This window comes from Equus caballus, chromosome 24 (genome assembly GCF_041296265.1).
Source record: "Equus caballus isolate H_3958 breed thoroughbred chromosome 24, TB-T2T, whole genome shotgun sequence".
NCBI classification, from domain to species: Eukaryota; Metazoa; Chordata; class Mammalia; order Perissodactyla; family Equidae; genus Equus; species Equus caballus.
The window spans coordinates 17,228,147-17,247,474 of NC_091707.1; the positions used below are offsets into that span (position 1 = coordinate 17,228,147).

The 19,328-nt window shown below is 41.0% G+C and overlaps 1 protein-coding gene across 1 annotated transcript in view; it reads left to right on the forward strand.

The window, feature by feature from the left end:
- PELI2 (pellino E3 ubiquitin protein ligase family member 2) overlaps window positions 1-19,328 on the forward strand; it is a 180,414-nt gene that overhangs the window by 154,475 nt on the left and 6,611 nt on the right. Inside the window, exons 3-5 of the mRNA XM_023627785.2 lie at window positions 4,115-4,216; window positions 13,233-13,430; window positions 14,967-15,155. Coding sequence (XP_023483553.1) covers window positions 4,115-4,216; window positions 13,233-13,430; window positions 14,967-15,155 — 489 coding nt within the window. The remainder of the gene's footprint in view (window positions 1-4,114; window positions 4,217-13,232; window positions 13,431-14,966; window positions 15,156-19,328) is intronic.

Below are 19,328 nucleotides of genomic sequence, written 5' to 3' on the forward strand. Positions count from 1 at the left end.
TTGAATTGAGAGCTAACCCCACTGCTTCTTAACAAATAAAAGATTTGATTATTTCCCTTATACTTTTAAAATTTGAGTGAAAGCTCTTTGGCTGCTATGAAGATATGTATCCATCCCCTTATGCATGTTTCCAGATTGCTTTTCTGGTATCATTAGCTATTATGTATCTTTAGGAGCACCTTTATGTGTGCGCCGTGCGCATTTATAAGAGGAAGACGATTCTATAGACGTTAAGAACCACGTTCATTTGAGAGTCAGGAGGCTCTGAGAACTCCCTGATGTTTAGTTTAAATTGAACCTGGACAGACACCCCTGAATAGCATAGGGTGGCTGAGCTGAGCCGAGCCCGTGACACAAGTCGAGTAAAACTAACAAAATACAGATCCTCTGCTGAGAAGAAACTGTCTTGGCTCAGGAAGGGCCTGGTTTGGGCCTCTGGAATTGCAGAGTAGTGCTTAGCTTCTTAAGCTGAATAAAGTCGGAATCCTTTATTCTCAGGATCTGTTGTTGTAATGGTCTAATCTGTAATTGTCTCATTGTGATATTTTTAGCCCGATAAAATTCACACGTAATAAATTTGAGCTGAGAGTGTCACTATTAATACCTCTGCTGGTGAACGGTAGAGGCGAGGAGGGGAAGAGCCGAGGAGAGCAGCTCTCAGCCTCATCATGTATCTTGACCGGACAGTCACTGAGTGCCTTCCACACCCTCGGTGCAGAGGGTGGAAGGGTAAGGCCAGGCATGCCTTTCAGGCTGGCACAGTGTTGTGGGAGGGAGTCCAAAGCCTGCCTTCCTGACCGGATGAGAAATCAGTAGTGTCTACCAGGAACTGGTTGGCTGCTTCTCCTTCCAATTGTAAAGGCTTTGTTTCCACAGTTGGGGAGTTACTGTAGTGAAATCACAGTACATTACAGTGACTGTTTGAACTAAATTACCGTGAGTGCCAAGAGAAGGCCTTTCCTACTTTCTTTTCCCATATTTCAGAGAGAGATTTCAGAACAACTCGGTGCCTTGGGGAAATTTTTATTTCCGAAATACCTGAAATGGTTGACTCAAGTTAGTGAATCTGTAATTTACTAGAAGCTGTATTCCTGAAAAGTCATATTTTAAATGTTAAAAAGTAATGTTGAAAAACCGATACTTCTAACCAAAAAAAAATAGAGCTTAATGCCTTGTATACTTGCCAGAAAGATAGCAAAAACTGATTTTAAGCTTAAGCTCTCTTTTTACTTCCCCCAGCCACCTAAACCTGGCCCCACTCTAGACGTTGATGTGCAGACAAGAGCATGTAATTCCTGTAAGCAAGGGAGGTAGGCACCTCTCCCCTTATTTCTAGGATCCCAACAGTGGCCTGGGCTGTCCTGGTTTTGACTGCCACCTTTTAATGCTCCAAATCACAGGCCTGGCTTAAATTTCAGGCTTCTGGGGCCAGCTTCTCCCTGTGGGCGCAGCCTGCTGGGCCCAGGCGCCAGCACTCAGGGCTCTTGACAGGCAGCCCTCCTCTCCTGGCTTAGCATTAAGAGAGAGAGAGACCACCGCCAGAACCGGAAGCTACTTAAAGTAGCTGGAACCGGAAGCGACTTAGAGTAGCTGTCACAGGAATGCTGACTGTCCTTCCTCAGTGAGCCTGCTGCAGAGGAGTGCATTGCCTGCTGGCGCAGAGCGCTCACCGCCTTCTGGGACTCATTTCTCCCCAAAGAACTCTTTCCCCACTTCCTCCTCTTCAAATCCAGAGGTATCCAAGACATGGCCCTCAGCTAGGACTTCCTTAATCAGAAAGTCTCAGAAAAAGTGTTTTCTTCACCCAAAAAGCATTCACCTTTCCCAACCCTGGCCATCCACGTTTAGGCACATAAAAAACTGGCGGAGGTTTGAAATTGTAAATTTACTTTTGTCTCGACATCCATGGTGTCCTGGATCAGGCATTCAAGGCCTTTCTTCCCTGTTGAGGGTGGGCAGGCAGGGGTCGGCCTGCGTCTGTGCTCCCCTTTCCTGCAGGCAGTTCCCAGCTTGGCACCACTTTCCCCATCACCAATGGCCTTTTTCATGTGTTGCGTAGACTTTTAACAGTTTGAGTCAGAAGAACAGTTTTAAATTAAACACCTTAGAAGAATTGGGTTGAGTAATGGCTGAGGACCCATAAAATGACTATTTCCGGTGCCTCCCAGAGTGGCAGGGAAGTGTCTGAGGCCTCCAGGGCTGTGTGGGGTCATGGGGTAAACACAGCAAGTCTTCCTGGGGCATCGACTTCCCAGCAAATTTGGAAATGTTCAAAGGTTAAAACTAGCCACTGTGTTATGGAATAGAATACAAAATTTATAATAATTTCAAGGTAAGAGGTTTTAAGCATGAGATAGCTCACTTTAGAGCCACTTTCCCTTCTGTCTCCAGGGGTTCAGGTAACTCTCCTATTTAAGACAACTTTGCCGGAAATTTGAGGAATACTGTATTTAAGAAGGTGTCATTGTACAAAAATGTATGACTTTTTCAAAGGTGTTCTATTATGACAGTTGTTAGCTCCTAATTTTGCAGATAATTGCCAAACTACAGACATTCTTATTTTATGTAATATGCATATGCCAGGAAAGTTTTGTTTGAGTGGATGTATTTGTAAATCGAATGCTTTTTAAATGCAATAGACACTTTCTAAGGAATCCTAAAATAAATTATTTTATAAATAATCACTCCCTGATTCTTAGTTTTGTAAGTTTGAGTTTAATAACATTATTTTTCTTAAAGTGGGTTTTTTCACTTACATGTGAAGATAAACATCCATTTATCTTAAATTGAAAATAGTTCTTTATTAATTTGTCTTTCAAAAAATGCCACATTCAATACCATTGAATTTATCTGACTCAGACCAATGAACATTTAAGATTATATTTGTTAATGGAGCTGAGTAATCTAAGAAGTGTTTTTTAGATTCCTAATCATATTAAATATCTAAATTATTATTTCTAATGCTTGTGTTGTCTCAATGAAGCACGTCCAGCAAAGCATCAGTCCGATCATGAAGTTCCTCAGGGCAGATTATTAAATAACCATGAGATTAACCAGGCGAACTTCAAAGTTGATTTGGAATGTTGTACTATTTATTGCTCTAAGCAATTGTATTAGTCAAATATAAATGTTCAGAGTACATTTTCATTAGCATGCTGTATACGTCCAGCTACTTCCAAAGGCTTTCTTGGTCTTCATACAGTGCCATTATTCAATAAATAGATAGGCTTGTTATTAGTTTTATTTATTATTCTTAATATAAAAGAGTGGAAATTAAGATGTTACATTAAAGTAGAATGGATAAAATGTAATTGAAATAATGTAGAGTAATTTAGGTAAACTTCTTTGTTAATTTGAAAATTTAAAACTATGTGACCACAACTTAAGATGTGTTCCAATACAGAGTCGTGGAGAAAATAAGAACAATATCGTATTACTGGTTTCTAGATTCTTTGGGAAAGATTATTAGCTTTAGTCTAGTCTAAAAATAGAAAACAAAACTAACTTAGCTACTTTATTTATTAATTCAGTAAATATCTGGGTTAAGCAACTCGTTATACAAGATATAAATGACATGTAAACAGAGTTTAGGTATCATCATCCTTGGTTAGGACAGTACATATTATATAGAAATCCTTTTAGAGCATCAGTGGTTTTTTTCAATGATTCTTCTACTATGATTATCATCTCTATCACTTAGAAAAAATATGATAGCAAAATGTTGAGGTACTGTTGTAGTGTGAAATAAATTTTAAAATTTTAAATAAATCAGTCTAAAAATTCTATCACTGAGTTAAGGTGACATGGAGAAAGTGTATTATTTTCTAGGAGTCTGATTAAATCAAGTCGTGCAGACTAGGAAATTAACTTTGATTTGACTTAAATAAAATATTGTTCATATGAAGGTAGGATATTTGGTTAAACCAGCATTGTGACTGTTGGCTCTGCTGTAATGCAGAGTGCAGCACAGGGACAGGCTCTGATCATTAGGAAAATACTGGCTTGCATTGGGTTTTGCTTGTAGCGTGATGTCTCTTAACTGCAAACAGAATTGTGGTTAAGTTGTTGAAATGAAGTTTTAATCAATTTTTATGTATTTTTATTTTATTATTAGGCTATCAGCTGCAAAGGTCAGCACAGTATATCGTACACCCTGTCAAGGAATCAAACTGTGGTGGTCGAGTACACACATGACAAAGACACGGATATGTTTCAGGTAATGTCTTTCTTCTTCAATAGAAATTTTAGCACATATTTCCTGCAATTCTGTATTTTGACGTGTAATCAGAACTTCTAGCACAGTAGTGCTTGTTGATGTCCAAGGGGAAAGAGGTGGAGTCATATAAAAATTATTTCTACTTTGTTTTTGAAAGACTAAGAAAAAACTTAATTCTAAAATTGCAAAAAGAAATTATAAAGCCTGCATTCTCAGATCCCAGTGCAATAAAAACAGACTTCAGTAACAAGAATAAAAATTCTTAAAGCCAGCCACTTTTAAAAACCAACATGTTTAAAATTTTCCTAAATAACACTTGAGTCAAAGAGGACATTAAAACTAAAATTATAGGCTTTTAAAAAAATAACTATGGGAACATTATATAGCAAAACTCATGAGATGTGACCAATGTCGTACTCAGAAGAAAATGTAAAGCCTTAAGTGCTTTCATTATTTAAAGGAAGAAAAGGAGGAAGGAAGTAAGGGAAATAAGCATTTAGCTCAAAAAATTCTTTTAACAAATGACAGTAATTAAGAAAGTACAGACAGATTCAGAAATAGTTTTAGTGGTGTACCATAGAAAGTCCAGAAATATGTCAAAAGAAAGCAGAAGGAAGGAAGTAATAAAGGGGGAAATATCAACTAATTTATAAAGAAGAGAATAATATAGCCAAGATTTGGTATTTAAAAACAATGTAAAATTAAGGCTAATAAAGGAAAAAAGCAAATGAATTGGGAGTGATGAGTCTTTGCATTTCTTTGTGGAGAGTTAAAGTATTAAATAAACGATGCTGAAACAAATGTCAAAAAGGTATCATAGAAACTGACATCAAATAGAGGATAGAAATGGCTCTTAAAAGTAAGAAATTAGGGTGAACTTTGCTTATAAAAAGAGAAATATGAATTGAAATCCCCCAGAGATACCTTTTTCACTTAGCACATGGGCAGAAATCCAAAAGGTTTTGTCAGAGATGTGGGGGAAGCAGACACTGCCCTACATCCCATGAATTGGTATGACCTCTGTGGGGCAGTGATTTGGAAATAAGTATGAAAAATACGAAATGCTTACCTTCTTTGACTCAGCTCTTCTCCCTTCAGAGATTTACCACAGAGATACCTACATACATGTAAAATGATGTTTGTACCAAGTTATTGCTTGAAGCATTGCTTAATGGCAAAAGATTGCAAACAACCTAAATGTCCTTTGGTGGGGGGACCAGTTCAGTAAATTCGAGTACAGCCGTACAGTGAAGGTGGCCAAGACTGTGAAATAACAGGAAAAAGCTCTATGTACAGACACGGAGAGAGCTCCAAACATATTTAATGAATTAAATATTAATATTATTAAATATATTGAGCCATTGATAGTATTATATTCAATTAAGATTACTTAATGTTAATTTTTAATAAATTAATGTTATTAAATATTTTAAACAAACAGTATATTATTATTAAATTAGTATTACTAAATGATTTAAGTCATGCTTATATGCATTAAAAATCTGCAAAAGGATAAATAAGACATGAATAAAGCAGGTGCCTTCGTGAGGAAGGGACTGAGCAGGTGGTGTACAGGGAGGTGTTTCACGCTTCATGATTTTTGAATCATGTGAGTGTTAACTACTTTTAGAAAACTAAACAACTCTAGATAAGAGTCATAGTCATACACATAGACATAGTTAAGTGCCAGTTTGAACTCAAAAGTAAGATTCATCACATTTAGACAAAATATTAACAGTGATTGTGCTCTCCATGACATTTCATTAGTCTTCTAAATGTCTTTTCTTCTCATTCTGCCAAAGAAAATCTCTTTTAAATAAATGTGAGCATATACTTTGTTGTCATTTTTTTTTTTCGCTTCAGGAAGATTTGCCCTGAACTAACATCTGTGCCCGTTTTCCTCTGTTTTATATGTGAGTCACCACGCCTGGGATCCAAACCTGCTAACGCAGGCTACCAAAGCAGAGCATGCCTAACTTAACCAATAGGCCATGGGGCCAGCCCCTCGTTGTCAATATTTTTATGGGACTTCATGATAATTTCTTTTTTTAATACTTTCCAAAATTATATACCTTCAATTTATAAGATTTTTTACTACTGTTTTACATTGAAAGAGAGAATTCTCCATATTAAAAAAGTGAATCAAGAATATCTTACAGTTGTCAGCGGTGCATTTTTTGCCACATAAAACCAATGAGTTACTGTGATGACCCATGTAATTTCACGTGGTGTTCTTTAGTCACAGATTGTGACATAGTGTACTCTTCACTACCGTACGGTCACATTCTACTCAGATTGTTCACTTTCTTCCTTCTCATCTCTGCAAATGTTGACTGAGTTCAAGATTTAGCTGGATTTTTTCAGCTACCTGTTATTTTATGTGTGTCTGTGATGGGAACACAACATGAGATCCACTCTCTTGACAGGTTAAGTGCACGATACAGAATTATAACTGTAGGCACAGTGTTGTACAGCAGATCTCTAGGCTTTGTTCATCTTGCATAACTGAAACTTGATACTGGTTGAACGATTCCTCATGCCCTCAGCCCTGCAGCCAGCGTTCTGCTCTGTTTCTGTGAGTTTGACTATTTTAGATGCCTCGGATAACTGGGACCATGCAGTATTTGTCCATGACTGGCTTATCTCACTTAGCATAATGTCCTCTAGGTTCATCCACCTTCTCGCATGTTGCAGGATTTCCTTCCTTTTTAGAGCTTAATAATGTTCCACTGTATGTAGAGGCCACATTTTCTTTTTCCATTCATCCCTTGATGGCCATTTAGGTAGTCTGCATGTCTTGGCTACTGTGAATAATGCTGTGATGAACATGGGGGGACAGGCAGATAGCTCTTCAAAATCCTGATTTCAGTTCTTTTGTTTAAATACCCAGAAATAGGATTGCTGGATCATGTGGTAGGTTTATTATTAATTTTTTGAGGAACCTTTATACTGTTAGGCACTTCTAAGGGGTTTATGCATACTTCCCATTTCATCACATAGAATATTAAAAGACTCAAGATTTAGTAAAATAAATGACTTTTTGTTGATTCATCAACAGCATACTTAAGTGAAATTGGCGTTTTTTTAGCTACAGGTGCAAGGCAGTGAAGAACACAGCGGCCATTGGTACGCTTGGTGCCCCTGCCTGGACTCCTGCTGAAGCATGTCATTGCTTTAGCACCATTGGAGCGAATGCCACAGAGTGGAGAAGGCACATGGCAGCTTCCTGTTATTGTGGAAGTGACTTTGGCTTCATGGACCTGGGCCCTGGAAAAGGCCTCAGGGACCCTCAGAAGTTCATAGACCACACTCTGAGAAATCCTGATTTATACTATATTAACCTCTTAATTTCATAGTTCAGAAATCTGGGTCTTTGAAAGGCAAAGTAGCTTTAAACTAAGGTCAGAGAAGGCATTTGTGGCAGATCTAAGATTTAGGTCTCCTAAATTCCCCATGCTCTGCATGCTGCCAACTCAGCCTCTAAATAAAATGTGATAGTGCAGCAAGAATTTATAGATTTATTAAGAAAACATAACACGTTTATCATTTTTACTAAAATAATCCGATTCCATTTGCAGACTAACTGGACACATTGGAGGATTAATTTCAGATCACTCTAACAGAGTAGTATTAAGCAACTGTTAGAGGCCCTGAGAAATCAAGCTTGTTGTAATTTTTTCCTCATTTTAACAAGTTTCGATGTCAAAAACCTACCACTGCGTAGAAAGTGCTGCCATGTTCCTATTTCTCAAGCATAGACCTTGGTTTTGAGGGCTATTCATTTTAGCCGTTACTCACTACAATTATTTCTAGGTTAATTGAGCATGTAAAAGCAGAACATCAGAAAGAACCAAAAAAAGGGCCTCATGCTGCGTGCTCCCGCAGGCTCAGAACTTGGGAATTTTATCATCTGAGGAAAAAAAATCAAAACTAGATCTGAATTTAAGGTATGGATTAAGTGTGAGAAAGTCTGAGTTAATGTTTTCAGAATAAGATTTTTGTAAGTATCTTCTAGAATGGGGTAAAGAAAGGAAAGAGACAGGAGTGTAGCTCTTGCGAAAGTAAAATAGAAAGATAAAATAGTTTAGGAAAGGAACCAAAGGAAGTGATGAAATGTGTTACAAGGTCCCTAAAGTGAAGCGTGATGTCAAATGCATTCCGATCATGGGGGTAGGAAGCTGGCCAGGTCCCGAAACCAGTGCTCAGGGGTCTTTTTTCCTCTGATTTCTCAGTTTCACAGTCTTCAAGCTTGGGCGCTGCAGTGCTTTCTGTTTTGGGGTTTTGTTTGGTTTTTAATAAAGTTGGTTCATAGTCATTTTAGATGGTAACATTTAATTAACATCTATTTAGTTAAGAGAAAAATGTTAAGGAATATCTACATTTTTTCCCACTAGTTATTCCTTAAAACAGTGTACATGTTTGTGTGTCTCACGGGGTTCAAGCTCACTGTCCTAATCCTCTATTCATCAGTTTCATTTCTTGAGCACCTACCTTGTGTCAGATGCTCAACTAGTTACTGAGGATGGACAGCCTGGCTCCCGTCTCATGGAGCCTGCATTCCAGAGGAGGCAGACAGGCCTCGAAGGAGCCGGCATTCCAGGCAGAGGAAGCAGTGAGTGCAAGGTCCCAGGCTGGAGCAGAAGCAGGAAGAGGGGAGTGAAGTGAGATGAGCCTGGAGAGGAGGCAGAGGCTGAGAGAGGCAGGGCCTGTAAGCCAAGTAAAGATTTGGGTTTTTCGCACGTGTTTGGGAAGCTGTTGGAGGATGTTAAGCAGGGCAGAGGTGTAATCTGATTTCTATTTCTGTTACTACCTGGAGAAGAATCCAGGTAGTAACTGTGAAATCAGAGACACCAGTTTGGAGACTACAGTGATAATGCAATCCCAGTAAGAGCTGATGGACTGGAACCAAGGCGGGGAAAGTGGGGGTCTGAAGATGGATTTGGAGGTAGAGTTGAAGGACTTATGTGAGGTTCGAGGTGAGTGTGGAAAGAAGTAAAGAATCAAAGATAATTCTTGATCATTGATTTTTTGCTTGAGCAAATTAGATGCCAGTCTGGGAGTTGAAGGGGGATCCAGGTTCTGTGTGGATTGTGTTACATTAGAGATGCTTATTAGACATCAAGTGGAGATTGGGTGTACCAGTCTGAAGCTTGGGGAGAGATCAGGGCTTTTGGCTAATAAATGGGACTTGATGAGATTACCTAGGGAGAGAACGGAAAGAGAAGGAAAAGGGAGTATTTACCAACTCACCTGGAAGGGTTCCGTCATTTTATACCGGATACAGAGGCACCAGGACGTGCTGGCTGACTGTAAGCCTGGAAACCTCCACCAGTGTGGCTCCAGTAGAGCATGGGAGAGCAGCTCAGCTGGAGTGGGTGGAGGGGGGAGGCTCGGGATGCATAAGGAGATGGTGGCAGTAACTAGTGACAGGCTTTTCAAGAAGAATTCCCTAAAGTGAGTCAGAGAAGCAGGCCTGTAGCTTGAGGACTGCTTGCAGGCAATGGAAAATGTTTTTCAAGATGAGGGACTAGTCTAGAACAGTGCTGCTCTCAGTGCTCAGCTGAGCAGTGGAGTGTCTGTTCACAGTACAGAACGAGAAGAGTGGGAATTAAGAGGAGGCGGTTGGAAAGCTTTTATGGCAGTTTGGCACTCCTGCGACATCCAAGCAGATGATCGTTTGTTTATTTGGGGTTTTTTTTGGTTTTTGGGGGTTTTTTTGGTCAGGAAGATGGCCCTGAGCTAACATCTGTTGCCAGTCTTCCTCTTTTTGCTTGAGGAAGATTGTCCCTGAGCTATCATCTGTACCAGTCTTCCCCTGTTTTGTATGTGGGATTCCACCACAGCATCGCTTGATGAGTGGTGTGTAGGTGCACGCCTGGGACCCGAACTGGCGAACCCCGGGCCACCAAAGCGGACTGCTCAAACTTAACCACTATGCCACCAGGCTGGGCCCAGACGATTGCTTTTATAATACTCATTTTTATTGTATTTTTTAAAAGGTGACAAGCTGAAATTTAAAAAACAAGCAAACAAAAAACTGGTCCTTTACCACAGTCGCAGAGTTTGAGAAGCTCAAGAATGTGTTTGGGAGCTGGTGGCATGACCTGGTCTTAAAAGAGAAATCAATGATTCAGGGAGAGAGGAGCAGTGGTGGGAGCAGAATCCTTGGGAAGGAGTGAAGACTGGAGAGACTGGGCCGGGGTAGGAGCAGCGGTCAGACATCCTTGGATGGGGGAAGCCAAAGAGTGAGTTACAGATGCAGGCACGCGGGTAGGATCGGCCCAGGAAAGATAAGGGAGGCCCTTCCAGGTGCTTCAGTACCATCTTACCTGTACTGACTTCTACTGACAGCCAGACAAACCCCAACTTTTCTCATATATACAAAATTTAAAGTGCCAGATGATGCTGTGTCTATGGGTGACAGTAGTAGGGAGTAAAATTCTCCCTGTGGCTTCTTTATGAATATCAGATGAAATTCAGAAACATCTTGGCATATCTGTATGACTGCCCTTAAAATCATGTAGAATTGATCTAATAGTTGAAAGAAAGAACAGGCTCCAAGTTTTCCACTTTGGGTAAGTTTTCAGTAGGAAAGTGGCTAGAATTTTTCCTGGCAAAAGCAACATGAGGTTTGTGTCCTAAAGTATGAAATTATATTGGCCCTCAACAGGTTAGATTTAAATGGAAGTGAATTGATAAACAAATCTTCTATGACCAGTCAGATAAGTATTATGGCTTGAAATAATTGATCCAGGCAGTATGTTCCAGTTGGAATAAAATGTCATGCTTTACAGTCAATTTCAGTTAATTCATCAAGACGTTAATTTAATATATTGGGGTGAACTCAGAATGCGGCCCTTCTAGAAGAGAGTAATCTCTCCAGACAGGGAGCAGTTAGGTGACATTCTGCCAGAGCATGGTTTTAGCTTTGAGCTTAGAACGGAGCTTGAAGTCTCTGCCTCTTCGATGGCGGTTGACAGAAATTAGGATGGAGACTGTGTCATTGTGAGCACACAGGGTTTTGTGTGGGTGACCAGGAAATTTTAGAACTTTTACATTTCACTTGTTGGCTTCATGGGAATACAGCTTCAGGACGGGTTTGTTCCTGACTGTGGAGTAGCCTTTATTTTCTCCTTCAAACCTTGCTATATTTGTGAAATATTTTTCAGTGAGTATTTGTTACTTTTCTAATCTTTTTTTTTAAAGCCTTTTAAAGTGAAATAAGTCAGAGAGAAAGACAAATATTGTATGATATCACTTCTATGTGGAATCTGAAAAAAAGTCAAAGTCATAGAAAGAGAAGAGAAAGGTGGTTGGGTTGTTGGGGCTGGGGGAAATGGGGAGATGTTGGTCTGAGGGTACAAACTTCCAGCTGTAAGATGACTAAGTTCCGGGGATGTACACCATGGTGATTGTAGTTAATAATACTATATTATATACTTGAAAGTAGCTAAGAGAGTCAGTCTTAAAAAAAAAGATTAAAAAAAAAATTAGAGCAGTCTAAATCAGTAGAGCTTCTGAATTATGCGCCAGCTTTTAAATAAATCTAGCAGAGGGAAGATTCTGCAACTTTAGAAAGATGAATTGTATGATATGATTTTATAATACCTCTAATTTAGATTTTGTGTTGCATTTTTAAGGTTACGTGTTTTCTAAACCTGAAATGCATTCATTCAGGCAATATGCAACTATTCAAGTTGATGAGCTTCAGTGAACCCAGCAGTTGAGTTTGTTCCAGGCGCATTTCATTAGTACAAGAAATTAAGGGTGTAAAAAACAAGAGAAAATAGATGTCTGCTGTCTGTTGGTTTCATGGAGAGTCTATGCATGAGAATGTGAGATTTACAAAAGAAATTTAATAATATTGTTCCAGGAAGCAAGCAGAGCTAAATGATACAAGATGGACAGATATATATTTTTTCTCACTTTTATTCACTTGGATAAAAAAAATGTATTACATTGCTTGTGTTTTAGATAAAATTTTGAGATCAGGTTAAAGGTACTGGGAAATTGACTCTTGGGGGCCTTATATCTACACATCTGGGGCCTCTGTGTGTTCCTCCCATTGGCAGCTTCAGAATCAAAGTCACTATTATTAGGAGAGAACATTAATACCGAATTTAGTGAGAAATGATTAGTTCGCATGTAAATGATTTTAGTGTAAGAAGTCTCTTTGGCATATATAATGTTTATCATTGTTTTCTAGTTAGAGATTCATAAAACATCACTACATAAACGTTTTACTGTTCTGTCTTGAGGAGCTCCTTATTTGTAAACAAATACTTCACTCCTCCCAGTTCACAGGACAGAACAGTCCTTGTCTTATTTGCATTTATTGAATATGAAAAGCTTTGTTAGAACTCTAAGATCTTCCTAATGAAATATATTCTTTCTGGCAGCATTTAAACTTACCAAAAAAAGTAAGCCAATATAATAGGCTTGGCAACTTTTTAAAGTTTTCCAAGAGAGTTTTTTAAAATCCACAGTTGAACCTTTCGTTGACTGCGTCGCACCCTTTGCCGCGGCCCCGCAGCCCTCTGCTGTGCGCTGGGGGACGCCCCGTCGGCCGGGGCTCCTCTCCTCTGCGCTCTGAACCCCTGGTGGAGTCGCTACTCGGGGAGACTGTCCCTGGAGCTGGCAGGAGTGGGGGCGAGAGCTCCTTTGTCTGTTGGCTTCCTTTAAAATCTTGCTTTTTTCCACCTGGAACTACCAAAAAAAAGAAAAAGATTTGCTGTGAAAGTAATCTTTGTACGTGGTCCAAGAGATGAAGTCTGTTTGGGGGGTAAGATCTGTTTTCCTCGAGTGTAGAAAACTGAGCTTTTCTCTGAGCATTTAAAATCTGATGGTTGGTTACTGTGATATCTCCCTGAGTTAGAAAAGGGGCAGAACTGAACATTTTTTCGTTAAATTCTGACCTTCAGAGCAGAGATAATAAACGTTGAAGAAATCCTGAGTGAACAGAATATGGTGGCATGGTGTTTTTCAAGTGACTCATGAGTGTATTTGGCTTATTTAGGTGGGCAGATCAACAGAAAGCCCTATTGACTTCGTGGTGACGGACACGATCTCGGGCAGTCAGAACAACGACGAGGCGCAGGTCACGCAGAGCACCATCTCCAGGTTTGCCTGCAGGATTGTCTGTGACAGGAGCGAGCCCTACACAGCGCGCATATTTGCAGCCGGATTCGACTCCTCCAAAAACATATTTCTTGGAGTAAGTACTATTAATAAGAACATTGTTTCAAGAAAAACATCCATTGTTCTCATATGTCATGTTTAATTGTGGCCAAAAAATTTGCTTCACACAATGCCTCTAGTTAGATTTTGAGATTTGACTTTTCAGATGGCCAGTTGGAAAAGCTGTTATCAAAAATCTAAAAAGTCGTTATTTGTTATATTTGCTACATTGATTATAATATGTACAGTAATTACTTTTTTGAAGTATTTATATTCACATTGTACATAATGTATTTATGGTAAATTTAAGGGGCTTTATTTCAGAGGAAAAAATGAATGGTCAAATCTAGATAAATTAGGGTTCAAAGGAAGATGTTACTTATTCATTCGTTCATTCAAGACATTTTTATTGGGTGTTCGCTGTATTTGGTGTTGGGTGTTACAGATGGCATATCACAGAGAACAGAACAGAGTAAAAGGCTCTGCCTTTGTAGGGTTTCCAGGTAAATGAAACCCAAAAGTTTTAGTGAATATTCGGTTTTAATATAGTTGCTTTTTGAGTCATGATATTTTTGCAGGAAAAAAACACTCAAAGTGTCCTAAAAAATAATAAAAATGTATTCTCTCATGGTATAAGAAGCACCAAGGAGGGCCAGCTGCAGCCATGGTTGATTCAGGGGTTCTGTGACATCCAGGGAACCAGGTTCCCTCTGTCTTGCCCTCTGCCTCTGCATGTCAGCATCCCCGGCGAGGTCTTCCCGTGGGTCAGAGACGGCTCCTGCATGGCCCCGTGTCCCCGTGGCGCGCAGCTGCTGGCTAAAGGAGGCAGCCAGGCCCCATTCTGCCTTGCTCTCTGCAGTCCAGAACGCCGCCCAGAAGACTCAACCCTGTCTCCTTGGCCAGCGCTCAGTCATGTGCCCCCACTAACCAGTCACTGGCCGAGGGTCTGAGTGTAAACCAGGATTTACCCCTGAGTCACATGAAAACATCTGGCTCTGTCCCCAAGAAAGAAGAGAGAAATCACTGTGGCGCAGGGGTGCAAGAATGTCTGTCCTGCGGCGAGCTTCCGCTTTTGAGGACAGAAACACTGATTTGTATGAAAAAAGAGGGGCCACAGCTTGTTGGCTGAACGTTTTTGGAAATTTTGTGTGTTTAATAAAAATTCTTGTTTTTTTCCTGTTTGTATGCTTCCCTGTAATGAGTTCATATAAAGCATTTTTAGATAGTCGGATGACAGCACTGCACAAACAGAACTGAAGAATACATGCCAGATTCCTGGAGTTGTGGGGGGAGGGTTGAAAAGACTCCCTGAGGGAGAGGCCCCCGGGCATTTAAGCTCCCGAGATAGATATCGTGTATCCAGTGATCAGTCATTCATCCATTTTAGCATTTCTTTCACAGTGTTGGACTAATTGCATATTTTATCCTTCTGATTATTAGCTTGAAACAGAAAATGAAAATTCATCACTTTCCTCTCCTCTGCCCCTCGTCAATACTTTGAAGAGATCCTAGAATCCGTTCATTTTGAACGTAATCTGAGCATGCTTTTTCCGTTCTGTGGTATCCTCTCCAGGAAAAAGCAGCAAAATGGAAAAACCCCGACGGCCACATGGATGGGCTCACTACCAACGGTGTGCTGGTGATGCATCCGCGAGGGGGCTTCACCGAGGAGTCCCAGCCCGGGGTCTGGCGCGAGATCTCCGTTTGCGGAGACGTGTACACCTTGCGAGAAACCAGGTCGGCCCAGCAAAGGGGAAAGCTGGTGAGTGGGCTTCACTCTGGAAAATGTACCAAACTACAAAACCCTAACTCCAGGACTGTCCTTCTCCTGCCCTGAAATTCAGAACCTTCCACAGGTACGGCGCTATGTACCCTGACCCAGAAGAGTGGGAATTCCACCCGCCCCTGAAAGTAAGCGGGACGTGGCCTCGTGTCCTTTAATGGTCAGACTCTTCCTAGAGTGGAAGAAAATGGTCTTTTGCTCCTTTACTACCTTAAGAGCATACATAATTTATTATATACTTCTCTACAAAATTCTGCTTAAGTTCACTTTAAGAAGAATAAACTTATTTTCAGTATAAAACTTTACTAATTTGGAAAAATCCTGAGTGATCCAAGACTAATTAGTGAAAATCATGAATTGCAGAATTATTTACTAGACTTCCTGGAACTAAAAGATAATTAAGTTAGCTTTGTTTCCCCTGAGTTCGTAGTAAGAAATTAATACATAATTCCCTATATAATTCACCAAAATTATATTTGCAGCTTTTTATTTGAAATAATTCACATAGTGCATTGATTTGGCATGTTAATATTTTCCTATAAATATTACTACTTATCTCAAAAGCCCCAAAGCAGCTGGTTTTTTAACCCTCTCTTCTGTGGAGAATAATTTTAATACCTTAAATGGGAAGCTTTGGGTTTCTGATCCTGCCATAGCTGTGTGGCCCAGTGCCAAAAGGTTCTTAGTAAACTTTCCTCTCCAGTACTTTTAATTAATTGTTGTTAGACAGAAGCTAGAACAAGAGAGGACAAATGTTTCCTTCGAAACCCCGCAGAAAAAATATAGGGAAGAGAGGCTGTGATCTAGCATCTTGCAGAGAGAAAGATGATAGGCAGAGGTTTCTAAGATGGAGGAAGATGGGAGACTGTTTTACTAACCTGGTTAGCTGTTCTTTATTGGATGTTTGTTTTTAGGGACTTATTTTTATTTCTATTTTACACCATTATCCAGCTGTAGGTACGGCTTCTGCGTTTTACGATAAAGCCCAGTTTTGGAGCATCATGGCTGAGTAAAAATGAGAAGCATCTTCTAAGAAAGGCCAAGCAATTTCTATAAACTTTGTTTAAACACTTTTCAAGAGATTTTAAATAGGGAAGAAAATGTGAAAGCAGTTTTTCCAAATAACTTTTCATTTTTGATCATTGGATAATTCTATACAAAACTGACCAGGTTGGCCGAACTGGTTATTAATCATTATAACAGCAACAGTAAGAAACCAGTAAATGGTCGGTGGCTGCAGGCCGTGCATTGACATTTCAGAGATGTCAGCTCATTTAATCTGCACAGCAGCCTGTCAGGGATGTGGAATGGTCCCCTCTTTATGGATGAGGAAGGGGAGGCGTAGAGAAGGCAAATATTGCCCAGTGTCGCAGAGTTAGAAGGTGGCAGCAGATGGGATTGGAACTCAGGTCCCCGGATTGAGAGTCTGGACTCCTGTCTGCCACTCAGTACCCTCTTGTGGGAGTCACACCTGGCTCTCACCCGGGATGGTTCACACCAGGGCCTTTGCCTCCCTGGATAATGATAAAGCATAGGCTGGAAGCCACCAAGGGCTCGTTTGTGCAGGAGGGCAACCCATGGGATGATTTTCTCCCCCCTCTGGTGACTGTGTAGTGACAAGCTCAGGCAGCTGTGTATGCCAGAGAAAATTGCAGTGCTCCTGAAAAGAAGCAATTCCAAAAATAGCTTGTATCAATGGGTTGTATTAAATCTAGACTAATTTGAAGTTATCCCTGTCAGCGCCCCTTAGATCGCCAACAAGCTGTGCTGTACTGTTTGATATTGTATGACTGACCTGCCCAATAATGACGGTCCCCAGGTTTCTATCAGTCTGATCTTGGGCTTGTGGGAGATGATGCTGTGGAGAACAAGGGACTGACCCTCCCTGCATGCCCTCTTGTTAACCTGAAGAATAGTCTGTCTCTGTCCAAGATGAAAACCTACTGATTGTCTGCGTTTCTGTTTCCATGTATGACTCTCTGGTCCTGTGCATGTTGCTAGTAGCATTTGATAGAAATTGTGTGTATCTGGAGATTAGATTTGGGGAACAGTCTCTGGCAGAAGACTTCATTTGCAGTTTAATATAAAAATATGGAGAAGAAAGTGATCTTCCAGAAGTCCAGAATCTTTGTTTCTTATGACAGGGGTAGATGCCACTGTTCTCAGTGTGAGGTCTTGTATTAATACCATACTCAGCATTTAACGTGGATCAATATACTAATGTGTTTTTAACAACAAATCACTGTGGTTTCTCGTCATTACAGCAAATGAGGAAACACTTTGTACTTGATCAACACAATTAAGTAAATGTGGGAGAAACATCTTTTCATCAGCTTAACCCCCTGAGTAAATAAATAGGTGAATGGACTTTGTGTCCTACTCATTGACCTAGTTGATGACAACATATAGTAACACTTATGATATTGCTCTAGTAGACTCTTGAGTATTTTATCAAATTATATTTGAGGTATTTTATTAAACTATCGTGGCTTTGTGTAAAATTAAGTACGTTCAGTTAAGTTGATTTGCTTACTTAATTTTAGGTCAAATTATAAAAGTAGCCCTAGTGTTACTGCGTGCGGGCTCTGGCAAGCGCTTTACGGTACTTTGCTCTCGGGCGACACTGGAGCAGCCCTGTGAGTCAGTGTTGACAGTGTTCCCGCTCACAGATCAGGATGGTGAAGTCACCTGTGTATAAGTGGTGGTTGGGGGTTTTAATTCTCTGCACTGAGCTCAGCTGTGTGACATGTAGGGGCCATTCTGTTTCAGCTGTCTCCTACTTACACAACACTGTCCATTCCTGGTACCTTCTCCTTGCCTTTTTCTTTTCGGTAGAGTTTAAAAAATATAATCCAAAGCCTTGCCTCTGCACAACTGTATCTTCACGGGGCTGCCTCCCACACACTGTACTCTGGAGAAACACTACACAGATAAAGGGAGCACACAAGAATAGCAGGTGAGAAGGGAACCGGGCTGCTGTTTGAGCAGCACTGGATATTAATGGTTCTAAAGTCAGGCCAGAGGCCCAAGGCCTGGTTCCACTACTTAGTAGCTCTGTGTTTTGAATCAATGACTTGCCCTCTCCGTGCCTGGCTTCACATCTGTTATATTGGAATAATGCTAGTGCATGTTTTGTAGGATTGTTGTGGGAACTAAGTAAGGATTGGAGCCGTGCTGTCCACAGTAACTGACCATAGTTGGTTAGTTCTTATGACTAAGCCGGGGCTGGGGGCTGGGAGCTGGGGCTCCAGCAGTGAACAGATGCCCAGCGTTCTGCCCTCAAACTGTCATCTGGAGAAGGTCAGAGACGGAGGCAGCAAACCATTAGGATATTGTGTGATGAGCACAGTCATAGAGAAAGTACCAGAAGGTACAGGAGTCCCTTGGAGGAACACCTATCTTAGACATGGGGGTCAAGAACATGTAAAAAATAAAAGACCATAGACTCAGAATTTGTGATGAGATCTTGTTGTTTACCAAGAACTTCCGTGCAAGAAGAAAGAAGGGGTGTTGACAGCGAGGCCACTACCAAACCCCAGTTTCTTGCCACGTCAGAATTATTGTCTTAGACACGGTCACGTGCTGTGCGCGAGCTCCTCTGAGCTTGCCCTGCGGTCAACGGGCAGGGAGCCTCCAGATGCCAGGGAGAGGGGAGGAGACGGGGGCGCGAGCGGCGGGGAGCCTTGGCCGCCGGGTTCTGCCTGTTCAGTATTAAGGTTTATCATTTAGTTGGGTCTTGAACTTTTTCCAGCTACTAATATTTGGTACTTTCTTGTGAGAGAGGGGCTGCCTTTTTCATCAGAGGAGAACTTCAGGGCAAAGTGACATCCAGTGAGACCTAGGTGGCGAGTGGAAGTTGGCCAGGCCGAGGGGCGGCCTTGGGGCAGGCTGGGCTGTGATGGAGAATTCGGGTGAGGGGGCTCTTACGCATGCCCGTGGGCGTCCGCCTGAGTGCACCTCAGACTCGGCCGCGAGCCCCTCGGTGCAGGGCAGCCTCGGTCACCCTAGAAAAGGCAGGAGCTGCACCGCGGGACTCAACGGGTGCCCGGCGAATGACACTTGAGCTTGTGAAGGAGTTTGGGCTTCGTCCTGAGGGCGGTGAACAGCCAGCAGTGCCTTTGGGTCAGAGAATGACAAAACTTCTATTCTTCC